The 23,757-nt window shown below is 33.1% G+C and overlaps 1 protein-coding gene across 1 annotated transcript; it reads right to left on the reverse strand.

The window, feature by feature from the left end:
• Window positions 1–19,545: 19,545 nt before the first annotated feature.
• On the reverse strand, window positions 19,546–21,300 carry LOC106478556 (homeobox protein Nkx-2.1-like). Its single transcript, XM_013939108.2, has one exon. It carries the CDS (start codon window positions 21,287–21,289, stop codon window positions 20,537–20,539), a length of 753 nt encoding a protein of 250 aa, XP_013794562.1. The 5' UTR covers window positions 21,290–21,300; the 3' UTR covers window positions 19,546–20,536.
• Between the last annotated feature and the right edge of the window lie 2,457 nt (window positions 21,301–23,757).

Here is a 23,757-nt window from a genome sequence, read left to right on the forward strand (position 1 = left end):
ATGAAACAAATAAGTCAAATCATGCTTGATTTCACAAGTTAATCCAAAGTTGTATTCGTGCAACCAACACAAAAATTATTTTGAACCACTAAAACAAACATAGTTAATACAACATTTGGAAATAAGGACTACCTAGTTCAGACATAATATCGAAATAAAACGTTCAGTAATATCCACGAAGTTTAGAAATAGTGCGATCATGCAAATCAAACCTATATCGAAATCTGTACTACTCAAAAGAACAATTGGTACACTGTTTTTTTTTTCATTTCGAACAAACAAACATCACTTCACTTCCAAAGATTAAGCTGCATAATATACAAACATCTTAGATACCTTCTTGGGAAATATTCCTTCACCAACGATAGTGAAAACAATGGGTCCACCATGATTTACACCTAGTGTGTTGTGGACTATAAAGCAATCTTGTGTTTTTCTCTCATTGAAAAATCCCGTGCTTATAAACATTTCAATATGGGACCAAACTGTATAAATTCTTTACCTGCATTAAAAAACAACAACAACACGAAACGTGTCGTTTTATTTCTCAATGTCTTTCAAACTAATCCCTGCAATCTTTAAATAAACCTCCAAATTTAATTCTATATTTGTCAAAAAACTTTGTGTTTTTATATTTATCTGTACATTCATACAAAAACTATCCCATATATTTAATGGAAATCACAGAAGTATCTGTCTCAACTTCACACATAATTAATGTCACTTGCAGTACGTGGCGTCACCATTCAGAAGTTAACTTGATTTCCATGGCAACCATTTCGAGCGTCAGTCACTTTTTCCACATTCGTTAGCATGTAAAAGCGTCGAAGTACTACTACCTTAAAAATTGGACTATTCTAAAAATAAATGTAATTATAAATTAAATAATCAGAAATAGCCCTTCCCTGTACAATCATACTTCGAATCATCAACTATAAAAAGCGTGCATAAACGCAGTCCAATGTAGTAGATATAAAAAGGATGACGACAATAAACGCAAATAGCCACGTTCATCCCGATAATCCTGCCATCTAGGAATCGTTAAAACCACCTATCCAAGATAAATACGAAAGTTTACTCGAACAAAACACATACAAAATTATATAAAATTTGCATATATCAACTTCTTATGCTGTGTTAGCCCACAACTCTCTTGCTACACTTCAATAAAACTGGTAGAAGCCTACAGCCCATTATACGCAATCTCACACTGTGACAAAAACAAAATCCCACTGACTTATGCACATTATCACAAGTTTTCATAACCTGAGTATTTGGAAAGCAAATGACTTCATCACATTGATTTGTCAGAGTTCCCAATCTTCATCAACAATCAAGACCATTTATAGTTTGTTCTGGAAACTGATTTATTAAACTTAGTTGTCACAGCTGTTTATCTAACGGGTTTCATCTGAGCTGCTCTACAAAAATTATGCTCCAACAGATATATATCGAACAATTATCACATGTAACAAGTGTTTCACTATTAGAAAAAGATCACTTAGTGGCTCAAATAATAAGGATCGGAATGCCTCTTTCATCCCTTGATCTTTCACCCACTCAATTCTCCTAGCTGTACAAGAATTGAATGGCTGCCACATGCCATTCTGAAGACATCTTACTACGAATCACCTCTGGGTACTTGGAAAGCGAGAAACAACGTTTCCATTCATCACCTCTGGGTACTTGGGAAGCGAGAAACAACGTTTCCTTTCATCACCTATGGGTACTTGGGAAGCGAGAAACAACGTTTCCTTTCATCACCTATGGGTACCTGGGAAGCGAGAAACAACGTTTCCTTTCATCACCTATGGGTACTTGGGAAGCGAGAAACAACGTTTCCTTTCATCACCTATGGGTACCTGGGAAGCGAGAAACAACGTTTCCTTTCATCACCTGTGGGTACTTGGGAAGCGAGAAACAACGTTTCCTTCCAGTCATCATTTTTTAATCAACTGACCATCCTAATTGCTTATCAAGTACTTACACCTTGTCACAATTATCAAGAATTTGTCGTCAGTGTCTTGGCCAATCATTAGAGTAGACAGACAGACTACTCCTAACCTCACCAAATCACAATCACGAAATCACAAGATACAGCCTTCGTACGCCCGGTTTACGAAGAAGACTCTAACTACATGTCAAACACAAGCATGGAATTTTTTTAATATTTGAATATTCCAGAATACAGATTTATTCTAAGTGGAATTATGGTGATATTACTATCCTCACATGTCCATCAACATATTCATCAAAATAACACTAAACCACTTTGCTTTACTAATCATAAAACACTAAAAATTAGGCGGATAGAATACCTTTATTATAAAAACATTGGAATACTGTGTGCAGTTTATAGCTAGCACGCATGCTTTAATCTTAATGTTAGATATTGGCTGATATCAGTAACTCTCCACCAGTGTCATTGTTGTATCGCTCCCATAGTTTTCCTTTGCAGTGTCTGATGCTAGTAGAATATCACCATAGAATTTTCGTTATTTTCCAAATAACAGATATCAGTAGAATAACATCATATTCCAGCTATCATTGCAGCGACCTATCTATAACTGATATATAAACAAATGATTTCTACTAGCATGCTGTATTATCACAATACATTTATAAATTTACTGACGTTTATCGCGAAAGAAGTGAAACAATATTTAAAAGTGAATGAGAGAATAATGAAGATTATATCTAGAAGTTGAGCAAACAACTACCACTTAAAACCAAATTTATTTAAACTTAAAGGTTTTTGCATTTGAAATTGATATCTATCATGCACTAGAAACCGATATATACATACATATAAAAAGTTAATATATGTATATATATTGACGTTTAACGGTTTGAAATTAACTGGCAGCTTTGCATATATTGCATTTGCATAATATGCACTTTTAATGGATAACTTTTCTTTTCTTTTTTTACTATTTTGTGACTGAATCGTACCAGCAATTTGAGTTTTTTTTTGTGCATCGAAAAGAAAAACCTACAACCTAATGGGGTATTGTTTGCAAAAGGTTTTAGCTACAGTTTTTTATGGTTTTATTTTCACCAGCTACTGTGGAGGATTAACGAGCTTTTGCTGTTAGGATTCTTCTACTAAAGTACACAAACAACTAGCAATAAGTGAGTGGTGGTTCATTTGTTAAAACGTTGACCAATAACCTTGTTTGCACTGTGGAAAAGCCAGTTCTGAGAACAGATTCAAAAACAATACCAATAAACAGAATACCTTGAAAGTAAAGCTATTGCGGTAAAGGAAAGAGGAATAATTGGACGTGTAGGAAACAATTAAATATATCCTCGAAGAGGAAAGGTTTTTTCGAAAAGACATACCTTTCCATTACTAGTAGAAATCTCAAACACAAATAATCGTACATATGACAACACTTGGAAAGAACCACAAATTAAAGGAAAACAAAAACAATAATACCTTTTGCAGTGAATTACATCTTATGCTGTTTAAAGTTCATCAATTAACTTCGCAAACAAAAGATAATAAAGGAATTAAAGTAGATATTATGCTGTTTATAGCTCTTCAATGAATTTGTCAAACAAGAACTAATAATTGAATTGAAGTAGACATTATATTGGAACTGAAGTAAGCATTATGCTTGTCAACAAACTTTGCAAACAAAAATAAAAAATGAGTGCTCGAAGTTAAAAACGTTTAAAGTAATAAACGTTCGACTACTTTACAGTAACTGTCTTCCGGCCTATTTGTATTGCATGTATTAATATTTAGAAATCATATAGTAACAGTGTTAAGTTGAAGTAAAGTTAATAGCATGACACAATAAAACTAATAACTGACGTTTTTAGTTAACTGTTTAGCTTCAAGTACAACATTAATTAAATGATAATTCTAGAAATAAAAAAGAACAGTTCAACTCTTCTTATAACTTATTTGTCTTGATGTAGCAGATATCAGTTGTTATAACATCTTACACAAGTAGCTTCACCCACGTTAGTCTGTGGTAACGTCGTTTCAGCAATAAACGCTGCGTTATAACAAGAGTTAGAGAAAGATGCCAAATCTTAATAAAGATGAATTTATGTAACTAATCTGAACTATTGTGATTTTAACATGTTTTTTCAACATACTATTGTTAAATTCCAGTAAATTATAAGTTCATCTTTTATTGCTAATTCGGCTGTAAATGAAATATCATTTAAAATGCATGAAATAAGTTTACCATTTATACTTATATTTACTAATTATTTACCGTTTAGTTTTAGTTAACGTTCTTTGTTGGTTTCTTGTTTCTTCTTACAAACTAACATTTCTCTATTAAAATAAACGAAAAAAGTAAAGAATGAGAAAATATGTTAGGAAACAGTGCATGTAATTTGACCATGAGACCGGACACGTTTATCAAAAATAAACAAAAAAAACTTAACTGAATTTGGAACTCGAGATTAAATTACATTTTGTTAAAAATGTGTCTTATTTGCTGTGATCAAAAGACCCAAGGATCAGAAAGGGAAAATGTATAGTGAGTGATAAATATCCGTATTTGTTATCTAACATTACGACTCATGCGAATTTAAAGTTGAAAGTTTCATTCTTAAAAACAGAAATTGCTTTTGACACATTAAGAAATCAAAGAACTCGTACATCATGTATAGCTTCTTAAAAACTACAATAATCTTAGTATACGTGAAAATATTTATGTGCACAACATTGGAAAGATAGTAGATGTTGTTAGTAGCTGTATACATTCTTAAACTTGTAAGTTAAGCCTAAAGAAAACTAAATATTGTTACTAGCTGTATACATTCTTAAACTTGTAGGTTAAACCTAAAGAAAACTAAATATTGTTACTAGCTGTATACATTCTTAAACTTGTAAGTTAAACCTAAAGAAAACTAAATATTGTTACTAGCTGTATACATTCTTAAACTTGTAGGTAAAACCTAAAGAAAACTAGATATTGTTAGTAGCTGTATACATTCTTAAACTTGTAAGTTAAACCTAAGGAAAACTAAATATTGTTACTAGCTGTATACATTTTTAAACTTGGAGGCAAAACCTAAAGAAAACTAGATATTGTTTATAGCTGTATACATTCTTAAACTTGTAAGTTAAACCTAAAGAAAACATGATATTGTTATTAGCTGTATACGTTCTTAAACGTTTAGGTAAAACATAAAGAAACTAGATATTGTTACTAGCTGTAGACATTCTTAAACTTGTAAGTTAAACCTAAAAAAAATTAAATATTGTTACTAGCTTTATACGTTCATAAACTTGTAAGTAAAACCTAAAGAAAATTAGATGTTGTTACTGGTTGTATACATTCTTAAACTTGAAGGTAAAACATAAATAAAACTAGATATTGTTACTGTCTGTATACGTTCTTAAACTTGTAGGTAAGACATAATGACAAGTAGATGTTGTTACTGGTTGTATACAATCTTTATCTTATAGGTTAAACATAAAGACAATTAGATGTTGTTGCTGGTTGTATACAATCTTTATCTCATAGGTTAAACATAAAGACAACTAGATGCTGTTGCTGGTTGTATACAATCTTTATCTTATAGGTTAAACATAAAGACAACTAGGTGTTGTTACCGGCTGTATATTTACTAGGTAGGTTGAAACATAAACCTTGTTAAATTAAATGAAATGAGTATTAAAACTTGTATCAGGGTGTTATTAATTTTATATTAAAAAATTTAAGAAAAAATATTAGAAGGCGTTGTAAAAGAAACAGTGTTTATATTTAAAACAGGAAATGCTAGTTATGTTAAAAACACATATTTCTGGTGAAAATTAACTAATGAATACATTTCAAAAACAACAGTTTTATATATGTTAATATTGGTCCAAGGTTTTCAGGTTTAAGCAATAGAAAATGTTTCTCGACAACAATATCTTGATCTGATTGTGTTCTTATTCACACTGATATCGAAACAGAAAAACAATATATTCGTTAAATAAATCGTACGTAATATTCATGTCTAAATATATATTACGTTTGCAAAATGTTCTAAAATTTTCACTTTCACTACAAGTAGAAAGTTCAAACATAAATAATTTCACTAAGTGCTATAGTTATAAAATTTCAAAGAACTATCAAGTTATACTATTTGCAAGTTACACACAAATACGTATTTATTTATGTATAGGTAGATGGCAAGAAACAAACACAATTTCACGTTTTTCACTGTAGTCGAGCTGATACAAAATGAACGTCAAACTTTACCTCTTCCCCGCTTTACATCCCGTAGGATTTCCTATCCCTTGCTTTCTAAAGGCATACTGTTCCCGGGTTTATTAAACATTGAAGTGCCCACTTGGAGTGGTTGGACCGCTACCTATTCATCACGTATTGTTCTGCCGACTCTTTCTTCAATATCCTTATCTTTTTTGTCACGCGAGGGCTGGTAAAATAACATAATATTCCTGTCCTGAATCGTGACTGTATGTGTGAAGGGTTTGTGGCATTGGGAATTAATTTAGCAATGTTCTCCCTAATTCTATAGAGTGTTTTTCAGTCTTTAAATAAAGAAACGTTTACGAATAATGTAGCTTTAATTTTACGACATAGATTTTTTGTGTGCTTAGTTACTATACCAGTATGTATTGGGCCATAGAATAATAATTTTTAATCACGAATTCACTATGCTTTTCTTTTTAATTATCTAAGAAATTTAACTACATTTAACATTAACTGACAGAACTCCAATTTAGCAGATTTCCAGCTTCCAACTTCTAAAGCAACGTTTTTTTTTTAAAATACAAGCTATAGAAATATCATTTATTCATGCTTCCACTGTACAAAGAGTGTTCATAAAACAAGCATGAATTATTATATTTTATTGTCAAAAGATAAAGTATTTGAGAGTCAAGTGTGAAGTCTATTTTTACAGTCTAAGAAAAAAAGTATTCATAAAACAAGCACGAATTATCATATTTTATTATTAAATAAATGATTTCAGAGCCAAGTTTGAAGTCTTTTTTTTATAGTCTTAGAACAAAGAGTGTTTATAAAATAAGCAAGGATTACTATTTTTTGTTCTCAAAAAATAAAATATTTCATAGCCAAGGCTGAAGTCTCTTTGTACAGTCTAAGAAGAAAGGGTTCTCATCATAAAAGCTTGAAATATTTTTTTTATATTTTCAAAATATGAAGCATTCCAGAGTTAATGCTCTTTCTTATGCACTCACTGCACGACGTTTACAGCAGACAAAGTTAAAATCTTCCTTAAACTATTAAAATATATAAGGAGTATTCATCAAACAAGCTTGAATTCTGCATTATGCTAACAAAACAAAGAAAACAAACAATCTTTCTTCGTATTTTTCGAAACCTTAGTTTATTTCTGTAGTTACAATAGTTATCTGTTCCTAAGTATTTTATTTCTGTAGTTACAATAGTTATCTGTTCCTAAGTATCTTATCTGTTTAAGCTGAAGACTGAGTTAAACTAAAATATATTCAGAATTGCATTAAATGTTCAATCTAATTAGGCAGTAATTCGTTTATATATTAGAATCTAGCTACGATAGAATCCAAAATGGAATAGATTATAATAATAGAAAGCAAATTTACAAGTTTCTCAGTGAAAAGAGCATTGTACTTTTAATCTCAGGTTAGTGGTTCTAGCCCCAAGCTAGATGCAAGCATTTTCTGTGATAATTCGATTTTTGTTATTTCCTCGGCTAGGTATCAAACCCAAGACCATTCGTATGCTAAGCGAGTGCTCTACCAACTAAATATAAAATATTATCCCGGAATCTCTACCACGCTAAGCTAGTACTCTACCACTAAGATAAAGAATTAACCTCGGTATCTCTAACATATTAAGCTATTACTCTATAAGTAAAATAAAGAATTAACCCCAGTATCTCTAGTATGCTAAGCTAGTACTCTACAACTATAAGATAAAGAATTAACCTCGGTGTCTCTAACGTGTTAAGCGAGTACTCTTCAAGTAAGATAAAGAGTTAACCTCGATATCTCTAACGTGTTAAGCGAGTACTCTTCAAGTAAGATAAAGAATTAACCTTGGTATTTCTAACATGTTAAGCTAGTACTCTACAATTAAGAAAAAGAATTAACCCCGATATCTCTAACATGTTAAGCTAGTACTCTACAACTAAGATAAAGGATTAACCCCAGTATCTCTAACGTGTGACGCTAGTACTGTGAACACAGCACATAGCATATATATGGCTTTGTGCTAAAACACGCATTGTATTGACATTTCATAACTTATCCAATAGTTCTGATGTTTTGTAACCTATCAAATTTAACACTTGTACGTTTCAAAACAATGCTAATGACTTATAGCTTATAAACTTGTGGTGATGTGCTATATCCTACCAAATAATGTTCATAATATACAGCTTATAAACTTGCAGTGATCTGCTATAGCTTATCAAATAATGTTTATGACACGTAGGGAAGGCTATGAAATATGAATACTAGATGTATTTCCGCAAGGTCCCCAAAAGTGTTCTGTTTCAAGAGTAGAGTGACAAATATTTTTATTTCTTGCTTTTCAAGTTCATATGTCATGCTGTGTTGTAGCCTACGGAATGTATAATTATTCGCGTGATTCTTGGCATGCGCACGTTTTATTGACGTCACGATAGTACAAATTGCAATCTTAAGCGTCCCTTATATGGCGCCATTTTAGTGTCTACTGACTGACTGACGGACAACATACTACTGTATAGTGGTGCGAGTGGTTAAAACAGGTGACCCCTCCAGACAGCCTTCTGCTCTCTTTCGAAGAAATTCCTTGAAAGGATATAGCACATCATTGCAAGTTTATAAAAAATAAGTGTTGATGTGATAAAGTTTATTCAATTATTGTATTAATGCAACCTGACTTATTTAATAGTGTTAACTTGACATGGTTTATTATATTATAGTAAGATAAATCTATTAGGTATTGTTAGTTTGGAAAGAGTTCTTAAACAATGTTATACAGTAAATGTTAAAATATGGACACATTCCTTTCTGTTCAGTTTACATAAAAAGTAACAAAACAAGATCACTAGAAGAACACGTTAACTTATTTCACTATAGAAGTTTTTGTTAATAGAGTAAATATTAATACAGAATACCCACCTATCAATTTATGAATACATTTGCGTCAAGTGACTTTACAGTAAAGTTTGTATAGTGGATGACACATACTAGTTTTCGAAACAATAGGAATCTAGATAAAACAGACAACACTTCTTACAAATGAAAATCATTAACGTTATTGAAAACTTAAAGTGCCAATGCGTTTCAAAGGCTGTCTAGAAAGGAGATGAAAATGGAATGATAAATGATTAAAATAAAGTATTTTTTTTAACTTCATCAAAATTATTAATTACTAGGACTTACGTGGTTAGACATTGTCCATAATCTTCGTACTTTGATTTCATTATGTAGTTTTATTATTGTGTGAAAATGTTAATCACTTTCTGTTTTAATGAAGACGTAAGTTAGACTAATTAATCCACAACACCACTTGAGTTTCGAAATTGAGTTTAATATCTATGTTTTGTGAAAATAATCCATGATAATCGATGAATCCTTCAGATTAGTTTTCACTTGTACTTTGTGTTCCGTATCTCCTACTATTAAAGAGTAAACATAGTGGAACTAATCCTCAAATCGAGATTGATATACTATGTGGAACTTTTTTCTTTGTTTGAAGAAAAAAATCAAGCAGAGGCTAGGATATATTCAGGGCTAACAGCACAAGGAAACGAGACAAACATCGAGCCATATGGAAATGACAGAATGGAGGCCTTTTATAATCACCATCTCAAATGTCCAGCTATTGGCAAACATTTTATATAGGATCTATATCATGCAAAGTGTCATAACCATCTAACGAGATATAGCTTATCAAACTCTACTTTCGGCGTTTGAGAAAACTTTTTTTTCTGTTTAGTTTGGCTATCATTTTGGGAATTATAATGTTCGATATATCTCCAACTTAGTTAAAAAGTGAAAATAAACTTCAAAATACCTTACACTGATTTTTGGAAAATTTTGTGCATGTTAGATATACACGACGTGTTTCATTTTAAGTTTAATAAGAGAGCATTATTTAGTTTATATTGTGCGATCGTTAAAGTAAGTTATGGCAAGTTTGCTTACTTAACTGTTAACGAATCATTGGTTGCGTAGTTCAGTTGTTGTAAATTGACGTCACGTTATTCGAACCTTCTGAAATTTTCTTCTTGCTTTAAGTGAGTATTGTTACATGATAAAGTCTCGTAGTTTGTAGAAAGTTCTAGGCCTCGTCGGGTAATATGTATACATAGGCGACCAACTTAGTGCAAAAGTAAGTAAATTAATGAAAGTAAAAGTAAAGTTAGATATATATGAGTTAAGCCGTAACTGGTGATTTCTAAAGTAAGTTTCACAGCTTGTATTATATAAACAGAGTTAGAAGAGAATAATTTGTCTTGTTAAAGGGTGCTCAAAAGTAATTGAACCCCTGTGTGTGTGGACTTTGATGAAAAAGAGACAATTATTTAAATTTCTGGATGCAACTGTGATAACGAATAGTGTAACGAAGTTTTTATACATACATTCGACTTGTGTTGGAATATATTATTTTAAAACAAGTGGATTGTATGATGTCCATTTATTGTTAAATTTATCGCCAACAAGTCACAGACACCTACTGTAAAGAATCGCGGCTCCATAAAACCGGCTGTGCAACATGCCTAAGTATTTCGTGCTAACCATGAGGCCTGAAACTAGCAACAATTTCATTAAATCACTTTTATAACGTGTATGTCATTCTTCATTCCAGGAGAGCACATTATCGTTTTATTAACGTTATTTATAACAGATTAAGATGTTCCTCACGTGTAATTTCAGTTTTCTTTAATCACTTTTTTTTTCGTAGATTATTCTTACTGTGGAAGCTCGTTGAATTTGTTTTACATTCTATACGTTTTAAATTCAATAAAAAAAAATTGGAGCAATATATATATATATATATATATATATTACTTAAAAGGATTTGATTATTACATTAAAATAAATAAACAATGTGACACGGAACTTAAGACACAACTATAGATAAAGTTATTTCAATTAGCGCCCTGGAACGTTTCGTTTTCTATTAATTATCAAAGCGTTTTAAAGCGTGAATTAGGTTAGACTGACACTTTTCTTACTTTTTAATTATCTCTCTTAGTTTATAATTTTTAAATCAGTTTATAATGACACAGTCATAAACAGGTTAATTAACCTTTTCTTTTGAAAATATGAATAATTAATAAATGTTTGCTTTAAGTTCAGTATAGACGTTTGCGACACATATGGAATTTAGCAATGACCAAATTGGTGATCCCATTTAAGAGTGTAATGTATATCATAGTAAGAAAGAGTTTTAAGAAAATATAAATGAAGTTTTTTTTTACTGACCAATGTTACATAATTTTATCATTTCTTGAATCTATCATCCATAAAGTCTGTCTCCAAAACTTGATATTCATTACTTTGCCGTCCCTAATTTAGCAGTGATAAACTAGAGGAAAGGCAGCTAGTCATCACCACCCACCGCCAACTCTTGGGCTACTCTTTTACCAACGAATAGTGGAATTGACCGTCACATTATAACACCCAAACGGCTGAAAGGGCGAGTATGTTTGGTGAGACGGAGATTCGAATCCTCTACCCGCAGATCGCCCTAACCTGTCAGGCCTCACGAGCTTGTAAAGCGTATTTCTCCAGATGTTTAAATTGCATATTTCAAGACTCAATTAAACCTATTTAAAACCCGAAATAATAGTAAAAACTAAGTATAGAAATACCGTGTCATACTAGCAGATTACCTTTAAAGATATTTAAATGTTAAATCATGTATCTAATTGATATACAAACCAAACGTTCTATACTGTTTTGCTTGTAGTTAAGATCGTTCTTCACGCGTGATTCATTTGGATGAACAAATCAAAACAAAATAAATAAAAAACTGAAAGAGAACTAATTAATTTTCTGAAATATGAAGCGTCAAAGTTTCCAGAAAAGTTTTTTCCTATTTACTTCAATAAATTATATTATGTACGCTGGCTCAACACTTTATTTATCAGCCTTTATTTTCTAAATGTCGAAAATGCTGTTTATATTTGAATGGATGTAACATAACCGACAAATATATATTTATATATATAAACGTGTCTGACTGTAAAAGATTTCTCAATGTTTATATATTTTTGCCTCCCAGTGGCACAGCGGTGTGTCTGCGGACTTACAACGCTATAAACCGGGTTTCGATACCCGTGGGGGGCATAGTCCATTGTGTAGCTCTGTTCTTATTTTCAGACAATTGTATATTTTTATTGTATTTCAAAGTATAAATTGTCAAGAGTTATGCATGCTTCAAAATGCAAACCTAGTTATAGACCTATACTGTAACACTTTTGTAATATAAATATTCTATATGCTTTAAAAAATGGTAAAAATTATTTAGGGCCTGAGAATAAACACTTATTACACAATTATGCGATAATTAAATTCTTCAAACTTTCTTTTCAACAAATCGCATCTTTAAATCTCGATCGTAGATAATATCATTGAAATCTTAATTTTCAATGACATTTTATCAAAGTTATCAAAACTTTCTACATCAATAGAGTTGTGTCAAAGTGCTGTTTAATTCTTAATGGTAAGAACCTAATACACTCTCTCAGTGTAACAAGCAGTTCTATGGCTTGTGGTAATTTCTCTGTACTTACCAAATAAATGTGCAGTTCAATAGCTACCAAATGTAAATAAAGACATGTTAACAGGCAGTTGATTTTTGAATTGACAGCAGTGTACAGTTAAAGCTGTAAAACTGAAACTGGTGCTAAACAAAGGGAAACAAGAGCGAATTTCAACGCAGTTCCAATCAATTTACACTTCGTTGACATCGATACACGTCGTGTATGCATCCATTAAACATAAACTATGTAATTCTAACGTACTGCCTATACGCACATCAAGAGCCGCTGTGCGGTTCACGACAAATATTTACATCCCGCTCTGGTGCGGTAGTGAGTGGTAGCTGTCAGACAACTATGGGGTGGTGACCAGACAAACTGCCTTGTTGTATTTGATTAAGTGGTAACCACACATCAAAGGAGGGGAGGAGATAAAACTAAAATAAATAGAGAATTTTTGACATTTTTCTCATATGTAGTTAATCAAACTGTTTCTCTCTCTCTCTCTCTCTTCCGCTCGTACATGCATATTCTTCAACTGAAATCGCGCAGCACAGCATAAACAGATAAGATATATATATACCAATGGTATAATTCCAGAATGATAGTCCCTAAAAATATTTGACGATATCTCATTTCTCCAATTATCTATCAAGCACAAGTGAGAAACTAGACATTGAAAAACAGCTAAAACAAGGGGTAAAACCTAAGTGTTTAAGCCCATCACTTCCTAGGTTTTCATTATTATTCACAGACCGTAACTAATAGTGGGTGTTTAAGTACCCCTTCTATGATACAATAACCTATCAGCTTAGAATACAGAAATTAAACAACAGCAGTATATAACCCTCCTATACAGAGTACGATGAACTCACTCAACCACCATCTTTACTAAAGATTCTATAGCTCTTTAACTTATAAAATTACAATGCAAAAATGTAAAAGAAATAGCACTATATTACCCTTTTATATATTACGCTGAAATACAATGTAATCAATTAACTTAGTTACAGAGTTCAAATTGCAAAATAAATCATGTTAAACATCATTCAGCTCATGTAGGTGTGACTAGTCTAGAACTTAAAGTACTCCTTTCCAGCTCTGATGAGAAGTTTAGGTAGCACCAGTCTAGTATTTAAAGTTCGCCTCTCCGGTTCTGATGAGTAGATTAGGTAGCACTAGTCAAGAACGTAAAGTTCGCCTTTCCAGTTCTGATGAGTAGTTTAGGTAGCACCAGTCTAGTATTTAAAGTTCGCCTCTCCGGTTCTGATGAGTAGTTTAGGTAGCACTAGTCTAGAACTTAAAGTTCGCCTCTCCGGTTCTGATGAGTAGTTTAGGTAGTACCAGTCTAGTATTTAAAGTTCGCCTTTCCGGTTCTGATGAGTAGTTTAGGTAGTACCAGTCTAGTATTTAAAGTTCGCCTCTCCGGTTCTGATGAGTAGTTTAGGTAGCACAAGTCTAGAACTTAAAGTTCGCCCTTCTGGTTCTGATGAGTAGTTTAGATAGCACTAGTCTAGAACTTAAAGTTCGCCTCTCCGGTTCTGATGAGTAGTTTAGGTAGCACTAGTCTAGAACTTAAAGTTCGCCCTTCCGGTTCTGATGAGTAGTTTAGGTAGTACAAGTCTAGTATTTAAAGTTCGCCTCTCCGGTTCTGATGAGTAGTTTAGGTAGTACCAGTCTAGTATTTAAAGTTCGCCTTTCCGGTTCTGGTGAGTAGTTTAGGTAGTTCAAGTCTGGAACTTAAAGTTCGCCCTTCTGGTTCTGATGAGTAGTTTAGGTAGTGTTAGTCTAGTATTTAAAGTTCGCCTCTCCGGTTCTGATGAGTAGTTTAGGTAGCACTAGTCTAGAACTTAAAATTCTGATGAGTAGTTTCATAACTAGTTTCTCATCTGCGTTTGAGAAATAATTAGACAGATAGGTTACTCCCAACGATTTTTAAGTGCTTTGTGTGTTTGTTGGTGAGCTCAAAGCTACACATTGGGTATCTGTGCTGTGACCACCACGGTTCTCGAAACTCAAGTTTTAGCAGTATGAGCCCTCAGACTTACCGCTGGGGAGGGGGGGGGGAGCATTGCGGGTGTTATCATTGCATTTGTATTTCTGAAATTATATATTTTCCAGTGTCCTGCAACCAGTACAACACATTTTATCTGTTTGTGTCGTACTGTGCGATCTTTGTTCCAATACATTGTATTTTCCAGTGTCCTGCAACCAGTACAACACCTTTTATCTGTTTGTGTCGTACTGTGCGATCTTTGTTCCAATACATTGTATTTTCCAGTGTCCTGCAACCAGTACAACACCTTTTATCTGTTTGTGTCGTACTGTGCGATCTTTGTTCCAATACATTGTTATTCACTGGTTTTTCTCCCCGTTCCAGGTTGATAATAAGTTATTTGGTAGTTTTGTACCTCAATAACTATATTTTTCTACTTTGTCTACAGTAAGAGGTGGTATTACTAGGTATACGAATGAAGGACATTTATGTTTAAAAAGTTTCCATTATTCAAAATCCACGCCATCTTTGCTTATATAAAACGTCTTGTTAATTTAAGCATACTTGGTTATATAAAAAGATATACCAATATATGTTAAAGTAATAGTCTGGGAAGCACTTATGTGTATGCATATTTTTCAGTCATATGTGTGTATGAGGTTCATTCTTTACTTTGTGTCTACAGAAAACAATATTAGTTTTTTATATTCTTATGGTGTAGTTTTGCTGCTTTAAAAAGGTTACTCGTTACTATTAATTATATTTATAAAATTAATTCCTGGTTGCGGACGCAAACGGACATATGAAAATAGCTTATAATGATGCCCAACTACAGATCCTGTGGTACTTTGGTAAGGAAATATATATATATAACTAATTGTACACCATCTATATGTTTATGTAGAATTTTACGAAATACCTTATTGTTTGTTAAACTGTATTAATAGTTACAACAAAATTCTGCCTGATATTCAGACTCTACGTGCTGTTCCCTGCCATGCTGTGAGAACTGACACAACTATTCAGATATATATATATATATATTTCCTACCAAAAACTTGTTTATTCAAATTACAGTGAAATACGGCATTGATGTATCATACTATCTTAGAAAAGTAGCATAATACATTTCAGATCTTTGGATAAGAAGATGAATATTATCTTTAGAGTTGAAACTCCATCCATTAGAAATGGTCTTCATCCTCTACGCCTTAAAGCTTTTTTTTTTATTCATTTTAAAGTCAGAAATGGCATCTATCTTCTACTCTCGTCAGCAACTAATAACGAAACAACAAAGCCTACAGAAATATATCAGATATATTTAAAAGTTCATCTTTTCTAGCTCGTAACCATCACTGAAGTGAGTTTTGAAACTAATATTTTACAGTTGAGCTCTTCGAAATACTTTACACAGGCTTTTACCATTCTTTCTAAGTATCGCTGTTTTCAAAGTTGCGTTTTTTGTGAGTTGCTATGTTCTCATTACATCAATAAAGTTTAAAAGTTGAAATGGTATTTTTCAGCATAAGAAAACTTTCTTTCTTTATGTCGTCAATATCGTTAGAAAAATCTCCAAAAATAACAGTGTCGTTCTTTAAGGTATACAAAAAAAATTTTATTCGTATTACTCAAAGTCCTGAATATATGACTGTATCAGTCAGTTCTCCTATGGAAGATAGAAACATATAACACAGAGCCATTCACAAAGGAGGCAATATGTTCCATTCACAGAGTAAGAAGGTGTATTTAACACACGTGTAATGATACATAATATTAACTTATACGTATAGATATAGTGTTAGAAAAACACTACCTCATCTGCAAACAAAAATCATTTAATGATTTAGCATGAACTTATCTGTATGTACATTTGTATTGCTTAATAATCTTACAAGTTGAAGCTGTAAGGTTACATATACCTAGTATATTTAAGTAAGTCTGTATACTTATGTGTGAAGTCTTTATATGCCAGAAAAGCAATGTATGTCTTACCTACACCTAATTAAGCTTCCCATTCTTGTTTTATATTTAGTTGGAAAGTGTTGTAAAATAAGAAAGCACATTTCGAGATATTGTGAGTACAAGATCTACTATCCGACAGGATTATATGGTGTTCTTACTTGATGAAATATATCGTTTTTACTAGACGTGAACTACATAATTTATTGATTTATATAAAAAATGTAGTAAAAAAAAGAGACAGTGAAAATATTGTATCGTCTATTTCAGATTGTATCAGATTACGAGTACGTTATATTAAAACGCATTTTGAACATCCTGACATCGTTACAGCTTCTAATCACCATGCACGGTCCTGCTCTATCTGACGACTAAGCATCTTGACAATAGACCTCAGAATAGTTTCCTTTGCAAGAGGAACTGTCGTAAGACTGTCTACCCAAAGAACACCACTCATCCCTGCGTATTTTCCATTAACCACTTAGTGTTCGAGGACAACTGTTTCCCAGTACCCGTTTCAACAGGCGTTGCGTTTAGCAAATTGATCGGCATGTCTTCGCATGGAATAGTATGAATACCCGTTTCAATCTCCAGCTGCTTGAGGATTAACAGATATATCGTGGAAGCAACTTGTGTCTCTTTTCCAAACATAGATGCTTCTTCAGTATGTTGAGTACTGTTATGAGGCACATGGACATCGTTTGCCACTTGGATTCTCACGTATAACAAGATGTCGCATAATGCTTACCACGGCTGGAGTACGACTTGTTTTAAGTATCTTTATGGATGGTCCTGGTTTCCCAAGTTAACCCATCATCTTTGTTTTCCAATGCAATTTCTGTGGCGGAAATTATATATTCCCAGTTAAATACATCTTTATGATCTGAATGTACTGATATTTTGCTTTGGAAAAGGCTGTTACATACTCTTCCCCAACTCTATCAATCTTTGGTGGCATTGTACTAGCGTGAAACGCCAAACAATATTAAAAAACAGTTGTGATGGATTCCGTCCAACCGCAACTTCGTATTGACTGGAAGTGTCACATGACTTCCTGATTTGCATATTCCCTATCGTTCTACTATAACGTACTCAATTTTCTGTATGCTTTGGGCACACATAATAGTCTTATGCACTCCTTAAGAAAGAAGAAAATTAATGCTGCATTGTAAAAATAAATCACGCTAGGCTATTTTAGGCTATTTTTTCTAATTTATTCTACTAGGTTCAAATAATGAAATTTCATAATAAACGATAAAAAATATTGTACAAGGTTTACAATGTCAGCTTTGAATAGCCTTAATAAATAAACCTTATGATTTGATATTTTTTAATAAATAATAAACCTAATGTCATATTCAGAGTTCATATGACGTATTTCAAATGTTTTTACAATATTTTGTACAACAACTTTACATATATTTTACAGTATGAATAGTTGTATAGACTTAATTACAAATTCGGATGTTAGGTTAGTTTTAGCTATCTTCGTCATTACGTCAGATGCTATTAACGCATTATTTTTTTCTATATAGTGATGCGAGTGAATGTATTTAAGTTAGTTTTAGTTATCTTTAGTTTTGCGTTAATCTAATTCCCATTTGCGATTTCTGTCACCAAAAATGCATAATAATCCATCTTAATTTTGTTGAGTTTCATGTCATAGTGTATTTCTTTCACTGTTATTTGCTTTAACGTTACCCTATATAATATATAAGTATCCCACAAACTTTGATCCTCATGGATAATAAAGCATTATGTCTGAAAATCGGAGTTACTATTTCAAACAGTTAAGCGTTAAAACTTTAGATGGGCCTTGTATCAACTTCTCATGGAGAACCATCAGAGAGTGCGTTATCACTCTCTATGTAGGAATAGCACGGACGCCTGTATTAAAGCAATGCAAAAGTCAATTGGATTTTCTTCTCTACAAGTTATCAGAAGCTAGATATGAAGGACTACCTGGCATAGTCGCTCTATCTCCGGTGTATGTGCCGCTTTTCAGCTATCCAGAGCGTCCCAAAATCGAAAACCGGCGAATAGCCAAAACCGGGGTTTCTTATTTTCGTTCATCATCATCTTTCTTCAACAGGTCTAGCGTCTACCTAATTCTAGCAGTAACTATAATTTTATCATCATTTGATAGAGCAAAACAGTCTTTCATGATCTTTGATTATCTATTTTATTATTATTCTATGCAAAATTAATAAAGCTTTAGAATACACTCTATAACCTAATAGCCCACGTACGCCATCTTATAAAAAAAAGTAAACAAACAAGTATTAGGGGGAAAAATGTATCGCTGAACAAAACATTCTATTTAGGACTGGCTATTGAACTAGAAAAAAAAGGAACGAAACAAGATAAGGATGGAAGTGGACATATCACTTGATCCGGCTAATAATCACATAGCAGACTAAGCCGTCTTGACTTGAAATTACACGAATAAAATCTCTACATTACTGGATTCCTCACTGGCAAAACAAATAGAACCAGAAATTCATATCGTAAAATGTTACTCTACTGTAAAATAGTCATAAAAGTAGTATTCAAAAGTTAACTAAAGAAAAGGTATAATGATGAAAGGTAAGATAATATTAAAACACCAAGCCTTCAACAGACAAAGTGGGGAAGCCAGTAATGTAAAGTTAAATAGTCAGCCCTACATAGCTTTTTTATTTAACAATAATTTTCTTTCTAATACTTGTGAATTAAGTAATTAATACTATGAGGCACATCCGACACTAAAGTGCTACTTTTAACCATTGTATTTCACTAAGTATAAACTACGAAATCATTGCGTAAGAATGTCAAGTATTAGATCGAAATACTTTCATTTAGAATACAATGTATTGGATTGAAGTTTATTCACTTCAGAATGTTACTTACGCATTGGATCGTAATGTATTCACTTTAGTATGCAATATTCTGGATCGTAGACTAGTAATTTTAAATTGCAACGTATTTATTCATAGCATATTCTCTTAGAGTATAACTGTCTCATTACTGATTCACTTTCGTTTGTAGTATTTTATTCATTGACAGTAGATTTAAAGTTTAAAACACTAACCGTGCAGCACTGCAACTGAGTTGTCGTTTGTTAACTAAATAATATGAAACATTGAACTATTCTGTTTATCTGAAAAGTCGATGCACGTGTGTTCTAACCTGAAATGTTATGTATTATTCTCAGACATTGAATTACCATCCTTCAGCCGTTGTGTATTCCTTTCAGTCCCTGGAGTATCGTTGTGTACTAATCACACAACTTCTAAGTGACATTATGGAACGTTATCTGCCGCACACAATTTTGTGTAAATGTGTCAAAACAAAACTTTGTAGAACTGTTTAGAATAAGATAGACTTACACAAATCTTATTCAACTCAAAAACTTTATGAACACAGAAAGCTAATGTACAAACATATATATGCTTGTACAAACTTGGGCTAACTATCTAAAATGTATTTAACTTAACTCAAAGTACGTCATATATATATATATATATATACATAAAAAAATTAACATGGCGCATCAAACACATATAAGGTTGAATCTACTCCACTACAAATTGTATGTTCTCCAATTGTCTTTCTATTAAATTCTTGAAACACGATTTTTACTGTTCTCTATTTCGAAAACAATCAGCCTAGGATTACCAAACAGGAATTAGTTCGCGCTTTGTACCGATAAGTGTGATCAAACAGTTCTGCTGAGTCAGGATCAAAAGGTACACTTACTTACACTTACAGGAAACCTTATTTCTAATGTTGTATTTCAGTTTGTAGCAGATTCGAAACAGTTTATAGACATTTTGCAAGCACAAACGGGATGTAGAGTTCTGGGATGAGCCAAGACAAACCAATATTACTAATTGTGTTTATCGGCAAAACTATTTACCACGTTCTACCTTGTATTTGGAGGTATGTTGGACAGACAGCACTATTTGGAACGGTTAGTCCCATTCCGAGGTCCAAACCGCTGTGAGGACCGAGATGCTGACTGTAGCCACCTAGGCTGTTCAGCGAGGTGAGACTCGGGCCGGGGCTAGCTCCTGCAGAATGTGACAACACGTGAGATCGACTCACTATGGCAGCTTGGGCGCAAGACTCGCCGAGACTGGTTGAACTTTCCAAAATGTTCCGAGTGTGATGTGATTGAGTTAGGTGTATATCTGGTGTGCTTGTGTCCATGTTACCACAAGTTGAAGAAGTACCGCTAGCTGATGAGACACCGTCGTGATCTCCTGAGCCCGCCGAACACGGTTTTCCGTCTTTAACTAACACTGGCACAGCTACTTTTCTGGGCGAATGTTGCTGTGACTGTTGAGTTTGCTGCTCAGCCATAGCCTTCTCTTTGGCCTGCCTTTTACACTTGTAACGGTGATTCTGAAACCATATTTTCACCTGAGTAGGAGTGAGATGGATCAAGCTGGCCAGGTGTTCCCTCTCCGGAGCTGACAGGTATTTCTGCTGCTTGAAACGACGTTCGAGTTCGTACACCTGGGCCTGGGTAAACAACACACGCCGCTTCCGACGCTGTGACAATGGAAACTGGACCGCCTTGTTCTCAGCTGCTGTGGCCACACTACAAGCACTGAAGGTGGACATGTTCACGTTAGGCATGGACAACCCTGGAGATGACCCCATCAAGCGGGAAACTGTGAGATAAATGAAAATAAAGATTTGGCTTTAAAGAACATTTTTAACTATTTCATTTTGTATTCATTATCATTCTATAAAGGATAAACTATAGTTTGTTGCACTTTATATAAACTATATTTCACTGACATTACTTTATAAAACATATTGCTGATAATCGTAGATCCTAACTGAAATAATAAAATAAAAATCAAGTAATTAAAAACATTGTAAATAAACATCAATTTTAAGCATAACTGTATTGATAATACATTTCCTTAAATGATTGTAAAATTAGATTTGCTAGTTTTTGTAATTTAGACTATCGTGAGAGCTCGAACACAAACACATCAACTTTTGACCATATATGTTTCTTTCAACAAAGTACACATGGCGTTTATCAAATTGTTTGATAAGCACAATATATTTTTAACTAAAATGTTTGTATAACACTGATAATGTTTCCACTTTTCATACAATTTTCAATAAAGTTATTAAAAATAATTATTTAATAAATTAACATAATCGCTACGAGCTAAGCATAACTTTCATTATCCTAGCTGAACTTACAGGACTAACCAGAGAGGGGGCAATGGGGCAGCTGCCCCGGGGCCCGGGATCTGTTGAGGGGCCCGGCAGTGGGATATTCAAAACCTCACTAGAAATGCATACTACTTAATGAGCTAAAATGTCTACTGCTTTTTCATGGATTCATGAAAAAAATTGTTCCCTAAATTTCTTTTATGAAAAATCAGCAAAAGTTGATAAATAGAATGAAAGGGAGGCCCGATGATATTACTGACCCCGGGAACTGAGCTAGCTCTCGACGCCTCTGCTAACATAATCACACACAAACCTAAACATTCCACTTTTCACAGTTGTCATATTATTCAAAGTTATGTTAGGTAAATCGTTTATTACGGTGACATAGTATAGTTATTACAGGATATAAGTAATCTTCTTTATCCTAACTTAACTTACTCCAACAAATGCCTAAGCATATATCAGCGTTTAGAGGTTTAGTCTATGATCCCTGACTTTCCACAGATTTTATTCTAGCTTTTTTTAAATTATCTTTCCGCTTTTAAAAACTGTCACCTTTGGTTTCTTCCCTTCATAACCCCCCCCCCCCTTTAAGTCTGGCCGTTGAGCAGATTTACTTTATCAAGGTCACCTTAATACACAGGCAATATAAAACAAGTAGAACTTGACCAGGGAGAGGTCACCTTAATACTTGTTTTATACAGCCTGTGTAGAACTTGACCAGATGCCGGAGAGGTTGTGTACACACAGGCAGTATAAAACAAGTAGAACTTGACCAGATGCCGGAGAGGTTGTGTACACACAGGCTGTGTTAATGTTCTGCTGGACTCGGACTTCTAACCGGAATTTGCCACATATAAAATAAGGCTTAAGTTTATATGTGCTTCTGTAATTCCTAATAATTTACAGAATTAAATTCAATTATTTCAACATGCAATTTTTTTGAATAGTGGTAACTACATTGGCCAAATGTGACTGGCGTGAGACATGAAACTTTGCACGTGACAGTTCTGCTTTGGTGGGTAGTAATTTCGCTAAATTGACCCAATGTCATCAGGTATTATTAGATTAAATACCGAAAACTGTTAAGTGAGAATACTCAGCTGATAACCTAATGTATGTGGTCATAGAAGCTTTAAGTAGTTTGCCTGTAAGTCGCAATTAAGACTATTTATTATTATTGTAGACTTTTAGCAACTCTTCCAGTAGAAGTTATTACATAACTGAAGGTTCAACTGTGACAACTGCAACTTCCATAATCTGATAGTATGGAACAGTTGATGTAAGCTAGTATTTCCTCAACTGTGTTAGGCTAGAAACAGACAGCGACATATTCTATCTCCTTCTCTTTAGAATTATTGGACGTAGTAAATGGGTGAAATTAGTAAACATAAAAACATTGAAATAAAATAGAATTGGTTATTCTAAGAGTTGATATGTACATTGAACAAATAATTTTTTTCTCATTTTTGAGTGAGTAGCTAAGTGTAAATAACAGAACTCCAGTGCAGACTTTTATTTATGTTTTATGTTTGTGATAAAAGCAAAAAATAAAAATAAATACAAACATTTCGTTAACATTCAGAGGCTATATCGTGCAAGGACACAAGACGAAAAATAAAAATAAATACAAACATTTCGTTAACATTCAGAGGCTATATCGTGCAAGGACACAAGACGAAAAATAAAAATAAATACAAACATTTCGTTAACATTCAGAGGCTATATCGTGCAAGGACACAAGACGAAAAATAAAAATAAATACAAACATTTCGTTAACATTCAGAGGCTATATCGTGCAAGGATACAAGACGAAAAATAAAAATAAATACAAACATTTCGTTAACATTCAGAGGCTATATCGTGCAAGGATACAAGACGAAAAATAAAAATAAATACAAACATTTCGTTAACATTCAGAGGCTATATCGTGC

The sequence above is a fragment of the Limulus polyphemus genome, unplaced genomic scaffold, assembly GCF_000517525.1.
Source record: "Limulus polyphemus unplaced genomic scaffold, Limulus_polyphemus-2.1.2 Scaffold224, whole genome shotgun sequence".
Lineage (NCBI taxonomy): Eukaryota > Metazoa > Arthropoda > Merostomata > Xiphosura > Limulidae > Limulus > Limulus polyphemus.

Coding starts and splice junctions, on each gene's coding strand:
- LOC106478556 (XM_013939108.2), bottom strand. CDS start 21,289: ATGGGGTCATCTCCAGGGTTGTCCATGCCTAACGTGAACATGTCCACC.